Source organism: Uloborus diversus, chromosome 3, assembly GCF_026930045.1.
Source record: "Uloborus diversus isolate 005 chromosome 3, Udiv.v.3.1, whole genome shotgun sequence".
NCBI lineage: Eukaryota > Metazoa > Arthropoda > Arachnida > Araneae > Uloboridae > Uloborus > Uloborus diversus.
The window spans coordinates 93,258,379-93,276,999 of record NC_072733.1 but is presented as its reverse complement, the minus strand read 5'-3'; the positions used below and the strand labels follow the sequence as shown (position 1 = coordinate 93,276,999).

At 33.7% G+C, this 18,621-nt stretch overlaps 1 protein-coding gene across 1 annotated transcript in view; it reads left to right on the top strand.

Annotated features, from left to right (window-relative positions):
- LOC129218856 (dual specificity calcium/calmodulin-dependent 3',5'-cyclic nucleotide phosphodiesterase 1-like) overlaps positions 1–18,621 on the top strand; it is a 143,337-nt gene that overhangs the window by 46,097 nt on the left and 78,619 nt on the right. Inside the window, exons 4-5 of the mRNA XM_054853177.1 lie at positions 3,653–3,719; positions 3,812–3,928. Of these exons, the coding sequence (XP_054709152.1) occupies positions 3,653–3,719; positions 3,812–3,928 (184 nt within the window). The remainder of the gene's footprint in view (positions 1–3,652; positions 3,720–3,811; positions 3,929–18,621) is intronic.

Genomic DNA, 18,621 nt, shown 5'->3' with positions numbered 1-18,621 from the left:
CACCCCCCTCCCCTGCCCCTTTACCTCAAAATTCTATACAGTGAAGCACTAAAATATTTTGATACTTGCGTATTAACACAGCTATGCTAAATTTAGCAGAACCTCGTATTACAATTAATATGCATTATAAAAAAGTAGAAGTGGCATAGTAATTAAACATGATAATATAAGATGTCGTCAAACTTTACCCGTTGCAATAAGCTGCCAATAGCAAAATTATATATGATCTAACTTTTAATAGTGTCAATATAGACTCGATTTGGAGTAGTTTTGGCATTTGCGAATGAGATTACATTTTTAAAGGGATTTTTTTTTTTTTTGGTTTTAATAGCTATAGTGCGATTTAAAATGAGTCCAGTTAAAATTTTTCTTACAGATTTGGTGCCCTCCCCCCCCCCCTCTTAAAATGATGGTGTCTTGGGCTCGTGCGCCCAAGTAAGCATGCCTTATTCTTTCCCTGAGCATATCTTTAAGAGTTAGGAGCGAGTTTGTGGCCACGTGCTTCTACTAGTGTATTCCAAAATAATTAATATAACACATTTGTGTACAAAACTAAATAGAGCTTATAACCAGGGCTTGACTAAAATAACAGGAGGCCCTGATCCAAAAAGGTTTTAGTTGCCCCTGTAGTCAAATCTTACAATTTTTGTCATTGGCTAAAATGTTTTTACCCATTTAGGGGCTTCTACAAAGCAAAAGTCCTATGTTCGCCTTCTTAGTAATCAGGCCTGCTTATGATGTTACAAGTTTGTGTTTTCATTCTCTAGAGTAGTAAAAAAGAAGTAACACCATTCAAAGATAATAAATTTTTCAAATGACTAGAAAAATTCAAGAATTATTTGTTGCAAATGGTTTGTTCTAACCCCTAAAAATTTAACTCACATAAACGCGAAATGCAATGTAAAAAGTACAGAAAAAGTGAATGGGATCCAGATATACATCTGAAAATTTTACTAACAAAATCCGCAACAACTCTAGTCTCAATACTATGAAATAAATATTTTTCTTAAAGTTTTCTTTCACTTCGGGAAGAAATATATTATTCAAATTACTTTTGAAATTTGATTATGTGAATTGATTTCCGTCGAAAAGTATTACATCTCTTGAAACCTATACCTGTATTGATTAAACAAGCGAGGCTAGAAGCACATAGGAAAAAATGTTTTTGTAGTCTCTAACAAATTTATGTCTTTCTGTCAATGGCAGGGTGCATCTTCTCGCTCAGTGTTATTGATGCCGAAGGCGCTATACGAGAAGAAAAAAATAGTCTCAGATAAAAAGGTATTGATTAAAGCTAGCTGAGAAAGGAAAGCAAACAACTTCCATCGATTTCTTCCAAAGGGGTTACTGGTTGTTGTCGATTTATTTGTTCCCTTTGCGACTTCTACCTGAGTAAGTTCGTGTCAGTGGACCATGCAAAACACGCGCTAAGGGTTTACTGAGATTGTGGTTTGATGTTTTTTTTTACAATCGAATATTGAAGCAATTCACATACTTCATGGCTAGAGTGGCAGCTTTTTTGCTAAACGTATATCTTTTATGTGAGATGGATCGATTATTTTTTATAAAACTCTTAAACTGATTGTTGTCAACTGAACAGGATGTTTAATAAATTGTCAACAGTTTTGCATTTAATGCGATACTGTTTTTATTTTTACTATGATACAACGTTGATTGTACAATCAATATCAGAGAAATATTTCTTGAGATTTTCTTATATTCTAAGGCGGTCTTATGAATGCTAAATTATTTCTTACTCTGAAAGTTTAGGTGGATTTTATTAGACAAAAGAACAGTTATTTTTTATTTTTTACATCTCGAATGAATCCATTGCAGATTAAGTTGTTAAACATAACATTTACTTGCGGTTGAATAATGATGAAAAAAAAAGAACTGCAGGCTTCTTTAATTTTTAACGTACGAAAGGAAAAATTAAAAATATTTTATTTGTATATTTATACATACTAAATTATTAATTATATGAATTCCCCCATCCCCATTTATACCAAAAAATATACCTTTTTCCTAAAACAAAAAAGAAAAAAAATTATCCCACAAAAAAACAAACATGATGTACATTGAAACCTGTGTAAGTTCACCACCTGCGGTGCACTATTTTAGTGGTCAACTTAAACAGGTGGTCAACTTACAGAGGTTGATTTATATGATAAGGGCTAATTCCATGCCCGAAAAAAGCTGTCAACTTAGGCAGGTGGTCAACTTACAAGTGTGGTCAACTTCACAGGTTTTACTGTACCAGAAAAATGCATTTGGTTTAAAATAATAACTTGGGAGTATTTTTCACTTCAATATTTTTTTTTAAAGATGCAACATACTGATAGCATATCCAATGAATAAGCTCATATGACGGTTGAAATCTTAAAGTCAGAGTGAAAATATTGCGAACATCAGTACAATAGGTGATTTGAAAAGCAAAAGAAACGAAATACTTTTTAACTATAAGTTCGGTTAAACAGCTGCGTTACGAGCATGAAAGAAAAAAATTCATGTTTCAAAAAAGTACTTGAACATTAAAACATACATTGTTTTATGGATAAAAAACAATCTATTTTCTCGCATTAGTTTTTAACATGGTTAGTCGCGTTGCACCAACGAGGTGTTTCTAGTTTTTTGAAAGCTAACTTCAATTATTTCAGTATAAATATTTAATTGTTTCCTGTTTAAGATCAACTACTGATTTATAATTAGTGACATATATGAAGCTCTGTCGTATGACACTTAGTCGCCAAAAGCTTCAGTTACGCCACAGGGAGAAAAAAGAGCAGTAGGGACGTACCGTTGAGATGAACAAAACGAGAAAGGAAAAGTTATTTCCTGAAAACGTAAAATCAAACAAACAGATACTACATTTGAAGGAACTGTACAGCAGGGGTGCCCCCCCCCCCAAGGGCAAAAGCTCACCCTCCTAAATATCGCGACCCCCCCCAAAGCAAGAGCCCCCCCACCCCCAAAGTTAAAAATACTCCTCACAACACCCCCCTAAAAATTTCAATGGCGCAGTCTGCGCCGTGACCTCCCCCCCCCCCAGGTGGGCACCCTGCGTACAGTGAAAAACAGCTGAGATGCCCAAAAAACTAAAACCAACAGTAATGGTTTTTCGGCTACTTAAACAAGTAATCGTGTAAAGTTTCCAAACTCTAAGACCGAAAAACAGTAAGCTACACAAGAAGTTACAGGAAATATTTAAGCATTTCACATACAAAAATTTTACACCAATAGAAACAACTTCACGCAAATGTGTTACAATTTCTAAGTTTCGATACATATTCGTTTTTATAGATGTAGAAAATAAGTCTCCTTAAACCTCGAACATCACATTGTAACTTTCTCCGGTACAATGTTAACATTCTGAATATTTTAGCCATGGAAGTTTACTAATGTTTCAGGAATGCTAATTGCTCAGTTTTAGAAGCATTTTATTCAATTATTTCAATTGATCAAACAATTTTTACCTGTCATAATTTGAGCATCATTTGTTAAATTTACTAAAGTTTGAACTGGCCTTCTCTTAGCGGTAAAAATTACGAATACCTTACATCATATTGTACTTGAAAAAGTTGTCCTTGTAATTTTCATACTCAGGAATGATTGCGTCCAACTGCTTATAATTTTACATATTTTTCACTTCCAGACTCTACAGAAGAATGTCCAACTCTACATTATTTTACATTCCAACACACATATCACTTTATTTGAAAGTAAGTTCGTGAGCCCTTTCGGTAGTAAACTTTAATTTTCAAGCAGTCGTTTCCTGCAGTTGAAAATGCATCTGATTTACTTTTGCTTACAGGGAATTGACGACTACTCCTTTGATGTCTTTACTTTAAACGAGAAAGCGAATGGGCAAGGCCTGCGTTATTTAGCTTATGATCTACTCAATCGCTACGGACTAACTCATAAATTCAAGGTAAGAATATTTCAACATTGTTAGGCGTTTGATGTTTGTTGAATATTGTATGAGGGAGGATTCATTTCCTTCTATATTTCAACATGCATCACACGCATTTTACAGAAACGTGCATGCAGTAAATTTCATAGCATTCGTCAAAGTAATTTTTGGTTAATTATTTTTCCTTTGACCTGTCCTGGTATGTTATTTAATTGGAGATTCTCAATACGCAATTTAGGAAAAGGCTACATTACTAGAAACAACTAAGTGAGAAGTTAATACAGTGAAACCTGTATAAGTTGACCACTTGCGGAGCACTGCTTTAGTGGTCAACTTAAACAGGAGCTCAACTTATAGATGTTGAATTACATGATATACGAGGGGGGACCCAAAAGAAACCAGACTAATGGTGCGATGCCAATCCTAGATGTAGTAAAGTGTTCTCCAGCTAGATTGCTCAAGTAGAGACCTTCACAAACCAGCTGTGCAAGTGGCGTCAGTTTAATTGATACCGTCTGATCGTAGGGTTGGTTTTCTCAGGTGCTGTTTCTTTCCGCCTGCGAACTCATTACATGGAAGATTTAAAAGAACAAACTAAACTTGAAATTTTGCTTCTCCTGCTTGAAAAGTCGGCAACGGATTAGCTTACCAAATGTTTCAACAAGCTTTCAGGACCGATGCTATGAGCCGTACATAAGTTTTCGAGTGGTTTGGGCGCTTTAAACGCGGGAGCATGAATGTTGAAGATCATGCTCGCCTTTCAACGTCTCGAAATGATGAAAACGTTGAAAAAATCAGCCAAAAAATCAACGAGAGTGGTCGTTTTACGATTGACGAAAATTTAGAAGAAACAAGAGTGGGTTGGAGCTCGCTAGGGCGATTGAAAGGATGGTTCCTTCACAATGATAACGCTCCCGTACACACAACCTTTACTATTAACCGCTAATTGGCCTCTCAGGGGTGACCAGTCATTCTTCGACCCCCATATTCGCCAGACCTAGCCCCTGTGATCTTTTTCTGTTCCCGAGGATGAAAAAAAAATCTGAAAATGAAGCGTTTTGATGATGTAGAGGCTGTAAAAACTGCTTCGCAACGGGCACTGGACATGGTCAAAGTTAGAGAGTTCCAGGGGAGCTTCTAACAGTGGAAAAAAAGAATTAACAAGTGTATTGCATCTAAGGGTGAACACTTTAAAGGAGACAAAAGAAATTTTGTGAATAAAATAATATATAAATATTTTAGAACAAAAATCCGGTTATTTTTGGTTCCCCCCTTGTAGATCTAATTCTGTGCCCGAAAATTGCGGTCAACTTAGACAGGTGTTTAATTTACAAGGGTGGTCAACTTTACAGATTTTACTGTAGTTACATTACTAGAAACAACTAAGTAAAAGTTAATAGTTACATTACTAGAAACAAGTAAGTGAAAAGTTAATAGTTTATTAAGTTATTACTATAACGAAGTGAGAAGAAAATAATTTCATTACTAAATTATAAATAAAACTAAGTGAGAAGCTAATAGTTTCATTACAAAGTTATTAGTAAAACTAAGTGAGAAGTTAATTGTTAGTTAAATTTTGAAATGCGCTTGAATGTCGTATTGAAGTTGCTTTATGAGTGATCGGATTAAATAAATTGATTACAAAGATTTTTGATTAAATAAAACATCCTTTATTGCCTTTTTCTGTAAAATAAAGCATTAAAGATCAAAGTATATTTTTGAATGACTCAGAAGAAAGGATTATGGATTACTATGTAAAAAAAAAAGAAATAGCGGGAAAATAGTGCTTGTCATTATTATTATAACAAAGATGCTAGTACTATTATTATGCAAACACGTGTGTCGAAAGTTTTAAAGACCCTCACTTAAGAGCGTATTGATTGATGCGAAAGATTGATTGATGTTTATTAGAAATTCACTGTAGAAAAAAAATAGCTGAACCAATAAAATTTTAATAGTTCGTTAAATAATAGTGTTAGTACTCTTCCCAGAAAGCTTATCACAGCAACTATTTACTTTATAAAAGATATTGGTTGATATCAAATATTTACCCGTGTTATTTTTTTCTTATTTTAATCTTGATTTTCGATTACCGAATAACGATCATTACCTAAAGCAAGATAATGATAAGTCTTAGAAAAATCTTGGAAAACCATTTCTCTCTGTGACTGATTTATTATTTGCGTCTCGTTCTGGTAACAAATGTGATTCGTTCTTGACGAGCAAATTTTCCACATCATCTTTCAGTTTGGAATTTCTAAAAAGGAAACCAATCTCATCTTGAATACATCTGTTACATCCTTCAAATGTAAAACGTGAATTATGTTTTTTGGATGATTTGAATCATTTGTTCCTTAATAATTTAGTTGATTCACTTTCTCAAAAATATATATCAAACGGTCTAAGAAATTATACTAAATTCAATTCACTTCAATGTTGAAAGCTTAAAACACGAGCCCCCAAAATTAATTTTAAATATGTTTATGAACGTGTTATCGTCGGCACCATGCTAAACGAACAAATGTGAAAAATAACGAACCGCATTTTACAAATTCAATGGTTTACCGTAGTACTCAAAAACGCCTACCCACTGGTTAAAACTACTTCAAACGTTAGTTTTAAACTTAAAGTTATCTATAAAAATTGAAACATGGAAAATACCTAAATGCGTCAGGTCGAAAAAAAATATTGTTTTGGCTCTCCTGAAAAGTGTCAATTTTCACATTCGTTAGTTCAGCATGGTGCCTACGATATGTCATATCCTTTTGACACCATATTTTGAGGGACATGTGACCAAATCTCATTTATGGTCACAATATTACAAAAGAGAATTTGTGGTAGATTGTGAAAAACGTGTTTTAAGGGTCGTGCACAAATGATGTCACGCTTTAAGAGGGGGGGGGGCTTATTTTATAGTGATATTGTGAAAAAGGGAGGGAGGGGGTAAACAAGGAGGAGTGGGACATCACAAGTTTTTTATAATAATATGCTCATGAAAAGCAGTGTGACAAGTAAGAAGGGGAATGAGGGGGTAAGGTGAAGAGATACACTTTGTACCAAAAGGGGGAAGAGATCAAATTTGCTGCAAAAAATTTTACATCATTCATGAATCGCCCTGAAGTGTATCTATAAGATCTCAATAGTGACTAATAAATAATGTACATTAGTGAAAAAAATGACCAGAGGAAGAATGGATTTGAAAAAAGCAAGATCTCACATTTCAATTAGAGCACATGAGGTTTGATTTAAATATGCATAGCATTTTGTTTTTATCGTTATCATTAAAGGGTTATCATACTTTTAATTTCACCTTTTCCGGTAGCGTAACTCTCACATATTTCAATATCAGAAATTTCAATCTTCGAGTTGAACCGAACCATTGCTTCGGTCACTCGTCTGGTCTACTAATTCTATGGTAGCTACCAGTTTGTTTCGCACTCTTGGCTTCCTTAAGAGGTTTTCCATCTCCAGCTCAGTCACTTTCCTATGCCGGGCTGATGAGTACTAATAAGCACGAAACTGCAGTCCTCGGCTGGAAATGACTGAGCTGGCGGTTTATTTCACGTATAGTTATGTTTAAAATTAGTTAAAAAAACAAAATTTGCTTAATTATTACAAACACAAAGAAGATTCAAGTTTACTATACCTGATCTTAAGAAATTTACATAGGAATTTCTCACTTCGGTGATGTGAATTATATATAATAATATTAACGTAATTGAAAACACCACATCTAGTAGTTATCTTGTAAATGTTTAAATATTTGAACTCAGAGTTAAAGTTTGAGATTGCGTTCTCCGGACATCAATTTTTAAGTATCCTCTTTTATCCAGAGTTTTCAATTTACTGAAGCTGGTCTGGTTCCAGTCAAATTAGTAATTCGAGGCTCTACTGTACTGTAACTCACATGATCTATAAAAGTTGAACCTCGACTAATGCTGTTGATTTTATCTATCTTTGCTTATTACATTAGAAATGCACTTATATGCATGTAATCATCATCACATACGTAATTTGTCTCCCAATATACATTAAATATTTACTTTATGATAATTACGGAATATTTAGATGTTATTTTATTTTTTGCATAAAGCTTTACAAATAAAGTCTAGTTGAGGAAAGGAGTTCAGAAATTTTACCCGACAGTAAAATGTATAAAAGATAATATATGATTGCCTCATAGATTCAAAACATTCCTTATTTGAGCTTAAATAGTGATTTACTGATGTGTTGCATATGATTTTATATTAAACTTTTAGTTTAGTATATTTCTGACAATGTCACAATAGAAACTATAACACGAAGGTCCGTTTATTTCTATGGCCCGTATGCACCATACTTTTTCATCATTTTTCTAGGAGTGCCCAACTACTCTTTAGATCAGGGCGCAAACTGCACCTTTGAAATGTTTAGGCGGGTCTTTTAGGGGTCTTTTTCTCTTTTTGGAAGGTTTTCACTGTTGGGGGGGGGGGGTCTTGATGGTATTTGATGGGCCCTTGCCTTTTGGGGGAAGGGAACCCCTAACTTTTCTCTACTTTTGTTTCACGGAGTTAGTTGATATAGCAAGTTCATGCATTAAAAGCAACATGCTATCAAAGTGTCTCAATAGCTTCAAGCACTATAACTGCTGATCATTGAAAATGAAACTTAAGTTTAGTGACACTCAATTAAGTCAAAAACATGCGGCCGACCACAACATAGCGTGCAATTCGAGATACAATCGTATATCTGCTTAACAGTTTGTACACGTGCACTCTAAAGGTCGAAAAAGTAGTGATTCAAGATGAGACAAAAATACCTTAGATGTATCATAAAATAATCCCGAGACCGGTTTTGTTATTGGCTAATACTGACGTCAGACGTGTTTTAAACGTGATTCACATTAGGAATGAAACTAATTAACTGTGTACATTTTCTGGGATTTTTTCAATAGTTTTTTTATTGAATCTGTGCATTAATCATCAACAAAAAGGTACGAAAAACGTAGACCTTTATCGATAAAAGCACTAGAAGTTTCATTAACAAAATCACCTATTTTCATTAATCACGTTATTTATCACACAAAGAGTGTTACCAGATTAATATAAACGTGATGTAAAGTTTTTGTCTTAAATACATCATGAATGAAAATTCAGATTAGATCCGAAACATCGACTTTATTTCTCGAAGATGAAAAATAATAGAACATACACACAAACCTGAATATGAAAACACGACATTGCGTAACACTCTTAAGTTAATGTATTAGCTTGAAAGTCTTATGTAATGTCTTGGGTAATGGATCGCGAATAAGAAAATTACAGAGTAGGATTGAAGACGTCTGCGTAATAATAATGAGAAAGGATATGATAAGTAAACATTAAGATGACTCTTTATCCCTAAATTAATGATAGATTAATCGTAATTTGATGTTTAATTATTTCAAAACTTTAGTTGAAATATTATATAAAACTATAATTTCTAGAATTTTTCTCAAATTTCAAAAAAATTTTACTTTCGAAAATGTGTATATCCATACATGGAGTTTTTTTATTCGCTTACACACTTTTTTCTTGTTGAAATTAAAAAAAAGAACATTTCCCGCCTAACTAATTTCTATATAACCTCTTTTACACAATGTAATCATATATTTGCTTCATTTGTATTAAATATTTTTTTCTATGCACCCAATTTTCCAATTACATGTTATTTATCCTGTTAAAACTTTGAGTGAAAACACACTACGATATTTACAGTAGTAGCCATATTTTTAGATCCGTGAATATAATTAATTTATATTGTTAAAATGATAATATTGGTCAAAATCACTCTATCATGATAAAAAAAATTATAAAAATCCGTCTATCGTTGATTTTTTTAAAAATATCAAAATTTCGTATGACTTGATTTGCTGCTGTGAGAATTGTTTCGTGTTGCAAGTTACCTGCAAAACTTTTAACCCCTGCCAGAAATAAAAAACTGAAGCCTAATTTTTAAAAGTCTCATTTGAGGGTCGCTTTCTTTTTAGTAATAAGTTGCTGTCAACTTTGCAATGCATTTTTTAAAGTCTTAAAACTGTATCATAATGCTGTCTACCAGTGAAATTTAATAAGATGCATCTATTAGTGGTTTATAAGAGGTTCTTTTTTCATAAGTATTGGTAGAGATCAAAGCAACGTCGTAGTGCTCATACAATATTTTACGAATAATGTAAATGAAACAGAATAAAAAGCTTATTTTTCTTTATAAAAATACTTTAGTTATTACGGAAAAACTGTTAGAACAAAGTTTGACATAACTTTACCTAAGAACAAAATCAAAGTGACCATTTTTACCAAAAAAAAATGGAACGTTACGATTTTGATTTCGAATCTGTCAGTATAAATGAATAAAATGCCCATTGCATTTTGCAAAAAAAAAAAAAAAAAAAAAAATGCAACATTATTGTATGTGAAAGAGACTTTTACCCTCAACATTAATTGATTTTGCATGTCTTTTAAATCATAGGTTCTTAGAAAACATAATTTTTATTTAATGTAGAATAGTTTTTTGTCACTGAATTTTGATAGGAGGTAAAAACAATTAAATCAATCCCATCTATTTTAGTATAAAACATCAGTAGATTTCTCTAGAATAAGAGAACTACTTTAACAAATGGTCATTAAACCTCAAACAATCCCTCTTCAAAAGCATACCCACTTAAAATTTTAAAAACATGATTTTTGAAAATACCTCAGTTATCGAAAGAGCAATAGAAGGTTATAATTAAATATCACATTCCTGCTATGAGTCAAAGTGTTGTCATTGTGTTACAGTTAATAATGACTGTAATATGGGGTGCCATTTCCTCGAGAGATCAGACTTCTTCATACATGTAGGACAGCATAAGAAAGATTTACAGCTGAAAAAGAGGAAGTATACTCAGTTCGATGGTAGGAATCGAACCCGGACCTCCGGCATTCGAAGCGAAGTTTTTACTTCAAAGCCACGGGTCTCTGAGTACCATTAAGGTATTGAAATGGAGGTAGGGGAAGATCAGCCCATTACAGCCCTAAAATTACCTATTTGTGGGTATGAACGCATCATAAGTGAACCCGATAATGGATTTTTCACTGATGGGTATCCAAAGTGTTAGTCCAATATCATATGATTTTAGAGTATGACATTAACTCCAACGGTTAAGAATAGTTTATTATTGTTGAAAATAGTGAAAAATTTTCAGCTATGTGACACCTTTTTTTTTTTTTTTTGTGAGCTTTTAATTGTGATCCAAAGTCCAGGCGAAAGTTATTGCAACTTTTACTCGTTCTAAAACCCGTTAATGTGTTTTTAAAACATCGATATATAGTCATTCATATAGGTTTCATTGATCTGTTGAGCATGTAAAACATTAATAAAACAAGAAAAACTGCATTTTCTTATATTCTTTCTAAAAAAAAGTATAAAAATGTTAATGTGGGGCAAACTGAAACAGATAAGATGACTGAGTTTCTGCAAAATGAACAAATTGTAAATTTGTTTTGAAAATTATACATAAAGAAAGAACATTGTATTTAAAATAAAACTCGCACTGAAATAGTATTTTGTATTTTTGGCAGTAAAAATTTTCGTTTTCAAAAAAAAAAAATTTCACTTTTTTTCATGGAGCAAACTAAAAAAATTAAATATTTTTGCAATACCTTCTATTTGATTATAAAAAAATTTTTATCAAACGAATCAGTAAATAAACGGTTGAATGAATTAACGTGAAAGATACTAAAAAAAATAAACGAATAATTAAATAAACTAGATAATGAATGTATGAGGACAACTAAATAAATGAGTAAAAAGTGAATGAATGAATAAGTAAGGGAATCACTAAATTAAGGTATGTTAATAAAGTAATAAATAAAAATGTGTAGGAGATGTAATAAATGATTGAATTATTAAACGAAATTATTTCATTTTGCCACACCCACTTTGTCCCACATATACTTGTCTAATGGTCAGGGGCGTGCACGGAGCGGGGGGGGGACACCTGTTGGCCCAGGACCGAGCCTAAAGGGGCCCAATATTTTAAAACTAAGGGTGAAATATAGGGGTAAACAAATATGGAGGGGGGCCCGGAAAAGTCATTTGTGACGGGCCCCCAAAATTTTTGTGCACACCCCTGCTAATGGTACAAAATATTTGAAATACAAATACGCTTAATATTAACTAAATAAATACTACACCGAATATTAGAAAGTCTCAATTAATATTTCCAGTGTTCGTTAAAAAAACTGTTATGAAATAATACGAAAAATAATTTTCGACTTGCAGCAAAATATTACATTATGAATATCAATTTTTGAAAATTGCTTGTATTATTGCTTGTATGATTTTCAGGGTTTTTTTTTTTTACCACACACTGTTATAACTAGAGGTGCCAGCTGGGTGCGATTTTCTGCCGTAGGGTGCAAAGATGGAGCCACAGGGTGCCACAGAGGCTAGGAAATATTGTTCCGATATCTTTTAGCACCTCAGTGGATGAAAGAAGGTAATGAAGGGCCATCAGCTCACGCAATAGCCAATAGCGACTCTTTTCCTCCGCAAAGGGGCCTCGCTCGCACATGCGCTGTACACTCCTTCATAAGTTCCGTTCAGCCACTTTAATGGCGGACGACGATGCTGCAACGTAGTTGTTGGTACATTAAATTTTCACATTTGAATAGACACTTATACTGGATTAAAATTTTACATTTTTGGGACAAATCTTCAAAATCTTGCGTAAGTACAGGCATTTAATCATGGTATAACATTTAAGGCTTTCCAACAGACTTTTAGTGTTTTCGGAGTTGTGTTTCAACAAAGTAAACTGAGTACTGCTTATTGTTTATAGTTAACCGTTTTAACATAGTGATTTATGGCTTTTTTTATCACGTGTAATAATGTATGGTGTTCACTGCTTGTCACGTCTGCGGTCTCACAGATTTTCCCCAAAATTGTTTATTGTTAGCAATACGAAATAATTAATAAGTAACCGGGATGAAAATTCAATGATGTAACTAACGGCTACAGAAGATACACTAAATGTCTTTATCTTCTCAATAAAATATCTGCGTAGACGTAGCAAAGAAAAAAAAAGCTTTAAAAAGAAATCTCTCTGTGTGTTTCATGCCATGACTCATTACGTGAAAATATTTCGTTGGTGTTATTTCAAAAACCGAATGCAGTGTCTAGACGCGTTTCTTTTTTTCTCTCTCTCTAATTTCTCTTTCCAATGCTTTTCATTATGTAGGATGCTAAAAATTTGTTTTGATTTTTAATGTCAAAAAAGTTTCTATTTAACAAAGAAAAAAAGTGCTTTTTTAGATTACTTATGTTCAAATACGATATTCAAATGTCGAACTATATAATACGTATCAATTTGTTACTCTTGATTAAAATATTTTGAACGCCTGCATTTTATGAAACGATTTGATTTTTCCGTGATTGTAATATAACTGAATATTTTTGGCTGTGCTTGTAAATTATCCATAAATGCCTACACTCTTATTTTTTCGTATCATGCTATAGTAAATTTCAATATCATTTAAAACTACTGAGCAATTCAATGGTTTTTATGAGAGTTAGAACTCAGATGGAGGAATTGAAGTCATAAACACTTCTAAATTATGTTGGAAAGTCTGAAATGTGATCAAATGCCTTAAATGACAAGTTTTAATCCAAAATGAATTCAATGTGAAAAAAGTACCAAGACTTTGTCTATCATAAACCCAAACAATAAATAGAACACAATAATATTCAAAAACGCACACAATAGGGGGGAGGGGGAGAGGATCTACTGTAGAAATCAGTGAGGGTGCCATTTTTCTCTCCGAAGGTTCCTTCTTTTCCCCCGCGCTGCCTCTCTTTTAAAAGATGCCCATTTTTCGCCCTAGTAAGAAGTGCCATTCCGGCTCCGTATTGGGTGTCGCTGGTGAACAAGCGTTTCACCCCTAAAAGGTGCCAAATGCAACCTGTAGTTTTAACAGTGCATAGTTAAAATACTACTATATATGTGGCGCTAAAAGCAAATCAAATAATTCACCATTTCACTTTGCCCCACATTCAATAACTAATGTTACCAACAAAATGTTAAAACATTAAACAAATCAGTCTTAGAATAGGAATCAGAGGTAAGATAAATAAGATATAACTGAGTCACAGAGCTATGACTTCCTCTATCTATTGATTTCCTTCTAATCTTCGTATCTTCTATAATTTCGAATCTTACCGCATAATCTCGAATAAGAGCCTTCTTGAAATTTGACTAACCGCACTTAGAAAGGAAGCTCACGTAGTATTTCGTCTAAATATGACAAAATATTTCAAGGAGGCTTATTTCAACTACATTGCAGTCACCATGCGGGCACAAAATGCTTATCAATCCGTAAGATTTTCGCCTATATTTGGTTAGTAACTTGCTGCGTTTAATCTGAACACATTCAAACCTAAATGTTCATGATGATCACCGCTGTTTGCTGATAAATATACAGAAAAAACAAATAATGTGAGAACATAATACCAAATACTTGAAAAAGACCCACAGTTTTTTTTATTATTCAGGAAACTGAACAGGGAAGACTTCCGAGGTTATGCAGTTGTTTAAATTTTTAGGCAGAGGGTATTTTTGACATACATTAGCTTATCTCAACTATAATAACTTGGTTCATTAGTCTCTACAACAGCTCATTAAGAAAAAAAATGAATGAAAATTGTCGTAAACAGGGCATTATATTGCCTCCTTATTAAACTGGACAGACCTGAGTTCAAAAAGAAAAGAGTATTTACTGAGTCTTTAATTGATCTCGTTCCTTCGTTCAAAAAAAACTAACAAGTTTTCCTAATTAGCATCTTAAAGAAAGTCCTCGCAAGCAATATTTTACGCTGCACAATAAACAAACTGAGGAAAAAATACTTATTTTTTTGTCCTTTTCAATACATGCTTTGATTCAAGAGTTAGAAAATATTTGAAATATCCTTAAAGTAAGCCTTTTCACTGAAAACTTTTATTTTTAATATATTCTCTCAAAGTGACATAATAATGGAAAATGCAAAACCTCATCAATCAACTTTCAGCTAAAAATACTTTCTGATATCCTCAAGCTGAAAACAGCCTCCGAAAGCCATTGAATAATTCTAATTGGAGACTACATTATCATTATTTAATGACAGTTCATCATCTAATATCACCTCATTATTAAATAATGAAAGTAAAACGCGGTAATACTTCGCATAATATAGGTTGAAAGGTTCATATTAATAAGAGCTATACTTTTGAAAGTTAATTTTTGTTTGGTGTTCTTGTTTTAACTTCGCCGTTCGATTACATTTAATACAGAGATTGTTTATAAAGTCTTGCACTGATAAAGAAATTCAAATAAATATTTAAGACTTCCTTATAGTTTTACTTTTATTTTGATTCTTTATTCATCAAGTTTCTTCCCCGTTGGTACAATATTACCTTACGACGTGTAGGTGGCGCTCACATCGATAACTGAAATATTGGAGTGTAAGGGGGGGAAAAAAGCACCTAAGGACGCCGTGAAGGAGGTTTTGAGGGTCAACTCTATACCCCCTCCCCTTCCAGAATCTTTGGAATCAACACATGCATGGCCAATTCTAATAATTTCAGTTTTTATTCATACAAGGATTTTTGGGACCAAAACCTTACTCCTGGATGGTAAATTCAAAAATCGTGAAATTCTGGCTGCGCTAGTGCTTGGGTTGAAGTTGAAAAAAATGTTGAAATAGGGGGCACACGTAGAAGTGTTTGCTTGTTGTAAAAAAAATGAGAAAAGCATCAAAACAAAAAGAATCATGCTTAAATCTGAATTATTTTTTAAATGAATATTCTTTATCAGTGATAGACTAGAAAAAAACACTCGCCTTTTTCACTCGCCTTATCTTTTTTTTCAGTCTGAAAATTAATGTATGTTTACCATACTAATGAATTTAAATGTACTTAAGTGTAAATGCTTAATGAAACGAAGACTACTTACTTAGTTTACTTACAAAATACTTTAATTAAAAGACTATCTCCACAGCTGTTTTAGAGCATGGTGAAGTTTGGATGAAATTTTAACTTATTAATGATTCGCAATCTTGCAGAAACCTACTATTTTTGCTGAAATTGTTACTTCTAGGCTATTTTGTAATGCTAAGTCGCCGAGATCCAACGCATTAGAATCTAGTCTGTTTGACTGCGATGACTTAAATCGACTATTGAAGAGAAGCCATTTTCAGCGCACTCGACTATACTGCCGTGAGCAGGTAAAGGGCAGTAACTGCAAATTTTTCATTTTTCTGCATTTTTGTCATCTATTGTACGTTACCTTTATTGTACAAGTTCGCCGATTTGGTTTCCGCTGAAAAAAGGACGTGAAAAAGACGCCTAACTCCAACATTTCCCTATTGTTAGCATTGAATCGAAAACGTGTTTCTTCAAATATCTCGAAAACTCATTTCTGCAGATACTGCCGTTTAACTGCACACGGCAGTATAATGTATCCATCTTAGTGGTCGGAAGTAGCGCGCTACAAGTAGCGACGCTACTATAGTAGCTACATTTTTTAGTAGTTTGTAGTATAGCGCACTACTTTTTAAAAGAAGTAGTGTAGTGAGTAGTTCGATACAAAAAAAAAAAATAGATTGTAACAATTTCTGGAAACTACTTTTCAATAAACTTAAAAAAAAAAAAGAATCAAGGTTCACAAACGATTTTGGCTGGTGCAAATTTTACACAAGTACATCAGCGGATGCAATGAGAAATTAACTCATAAAAATAGGAGCTGACCTCAGGCATATCATTTTGACGCCATGCGTTCTATTTGTTTGACGCCATTAGTTATTTTGCATTTTAATTTTCATATTTCGCCAATACTTGTGTTGAATAGAGCTTGACTTAAAAAGAAAAGAAAATGAATTAGAGATAACCACCAATTTAGTAACTCCTTTGTTTCTTCTGGCTGCCGAGAATGTCCTGTGGATGAACGTTTTAGATTTCAAAGAGATTCTTGTTCTAATACTATAAAAGCACTTATTTTCGCGAAAACGAAGATATCGATGATTTCGCAAGTTGAAAATTTCGTTCATTATAAATGAAAACCGAAAGTTGAAAAACAAAAATATTTCATGAGGCTTAAAGTTTCGTGATTACGACGGGCACGCGAAAATCGCGAAAACTAGTTTCCTGAAAATAAGCGCTTTTACGGTATTCACCAAATAAAGGAGCTACTATCACGGGACGCGGGAGCGTTCCGGCCGCCAAGAGAACCAAACGTCAGCAGCCAACAAAAACAAATCCACCGCCAAGAAAGACGAAAGAAAAAAGCGACTAAGGAACAGTTTACAAGACAGAACAAGTTTCGGGTTTTCTGGGTTTTTCACGCATCTGTATCTCAGCCCCATGAAGACCCCCGGAGTTGATTTTTGGTATACTCAATCTCTACTGGCCCAGTGGCGTAGCTAGGGAGGGGCGGAGGGGGCGGTCCGCCCCGGGCGGTACTTTTTGGGGGGCGGCAATTTCACACTTTTGACGCTTTTTCCCAATAAGTAAATCATGCTTTTGATCTTTTTTTAGAGTCAAAAAAAGGTCTTAATTCTAAGGTTGTGGTGCAACTATGATAATAAAATTACTCAAATACAAAACATGTGTTGTTCTTGTGGACATCTCAGCATTATATTGTTTGTTTTTTCTCTTCCTTCGTATGAAGTTACAGACTGAGGCCGGTGTCACATTTTTCGGGAAGAGCAATCGGAAGAGTCTTCCTATCCCTTAACGTCACTAAACAGCCCAAAAGTGCAGTTTTAGGCCTTGAGTTTCAAAACATTTCCAAAGGATAACGCCTACCCCATCCCTTTACATCCCATCCTTTAGCCTAATATAGGATTTTTAAAATTTCAATACTAACAAATTCCTGAGGGCGGTCAAGCCCTAACCTTTCCTTTAACGTTGTAACGTCATCACAGTTGGCTAGAAATTTCGTTTTTAGAAATTTGTAAGGGAAGACCGCAAAGCCTTCTTTTCTCAGTGATGAAGAGCTTAAAATGAGCAACAGTTTCGAAAAAGATTTTGAGTGGGAAACCCCCCTCCGAACTCTCTCTCATGATGTTGTCCGTCAAACAACGGCTAAAGTAGCTTTTTTAAGACGTCATTTTCAAAACGTTTCATAGGGAGAGGAAAAAACCATCTGACTTCCCAACATTTTTGAAAATAGTTGGAAACTTCTGTCGTCAAAGATAGCCTATAATTCCCTTTTTTAAAGTTCGGCATCGGAAAATTTCTAGAGAGCTCGCGTACGTTCCCTATTCTCTATCAAAGGTAGACAAAAATTGATTTCATATTTCGGGAAGAAAATCCAGTCTTCGTTGGAGTTAGGGGAGGCCCTTACACCACTAGATACAACCTACATTTACGTGCTTTTCAGTACAGTTGAAAAGCTTTCCGGACAGCGCCGCTGAACCTTCCCCAATGTCTTCACGTATCCAAAGATAGCCTAAAATTGCTTTTTTAAGACTTCAATTTCGGAAAATTTCCTTGCGAACTCCCATTCCCCCTAACGTCACCAAAGAAAGCATAAAACTGATTTTAATTTTGAAAAAAAAAAAATCTGGAGAGAGCTCAAAGCTTCTTTTCCATAAACCGTTTGCAAAAATTGCTTAAAATTCTGAATTTTGACTTAACTTTTGCAATTTTTCGGTAAAGCTCTGAATTCCTTTTTTTTTTC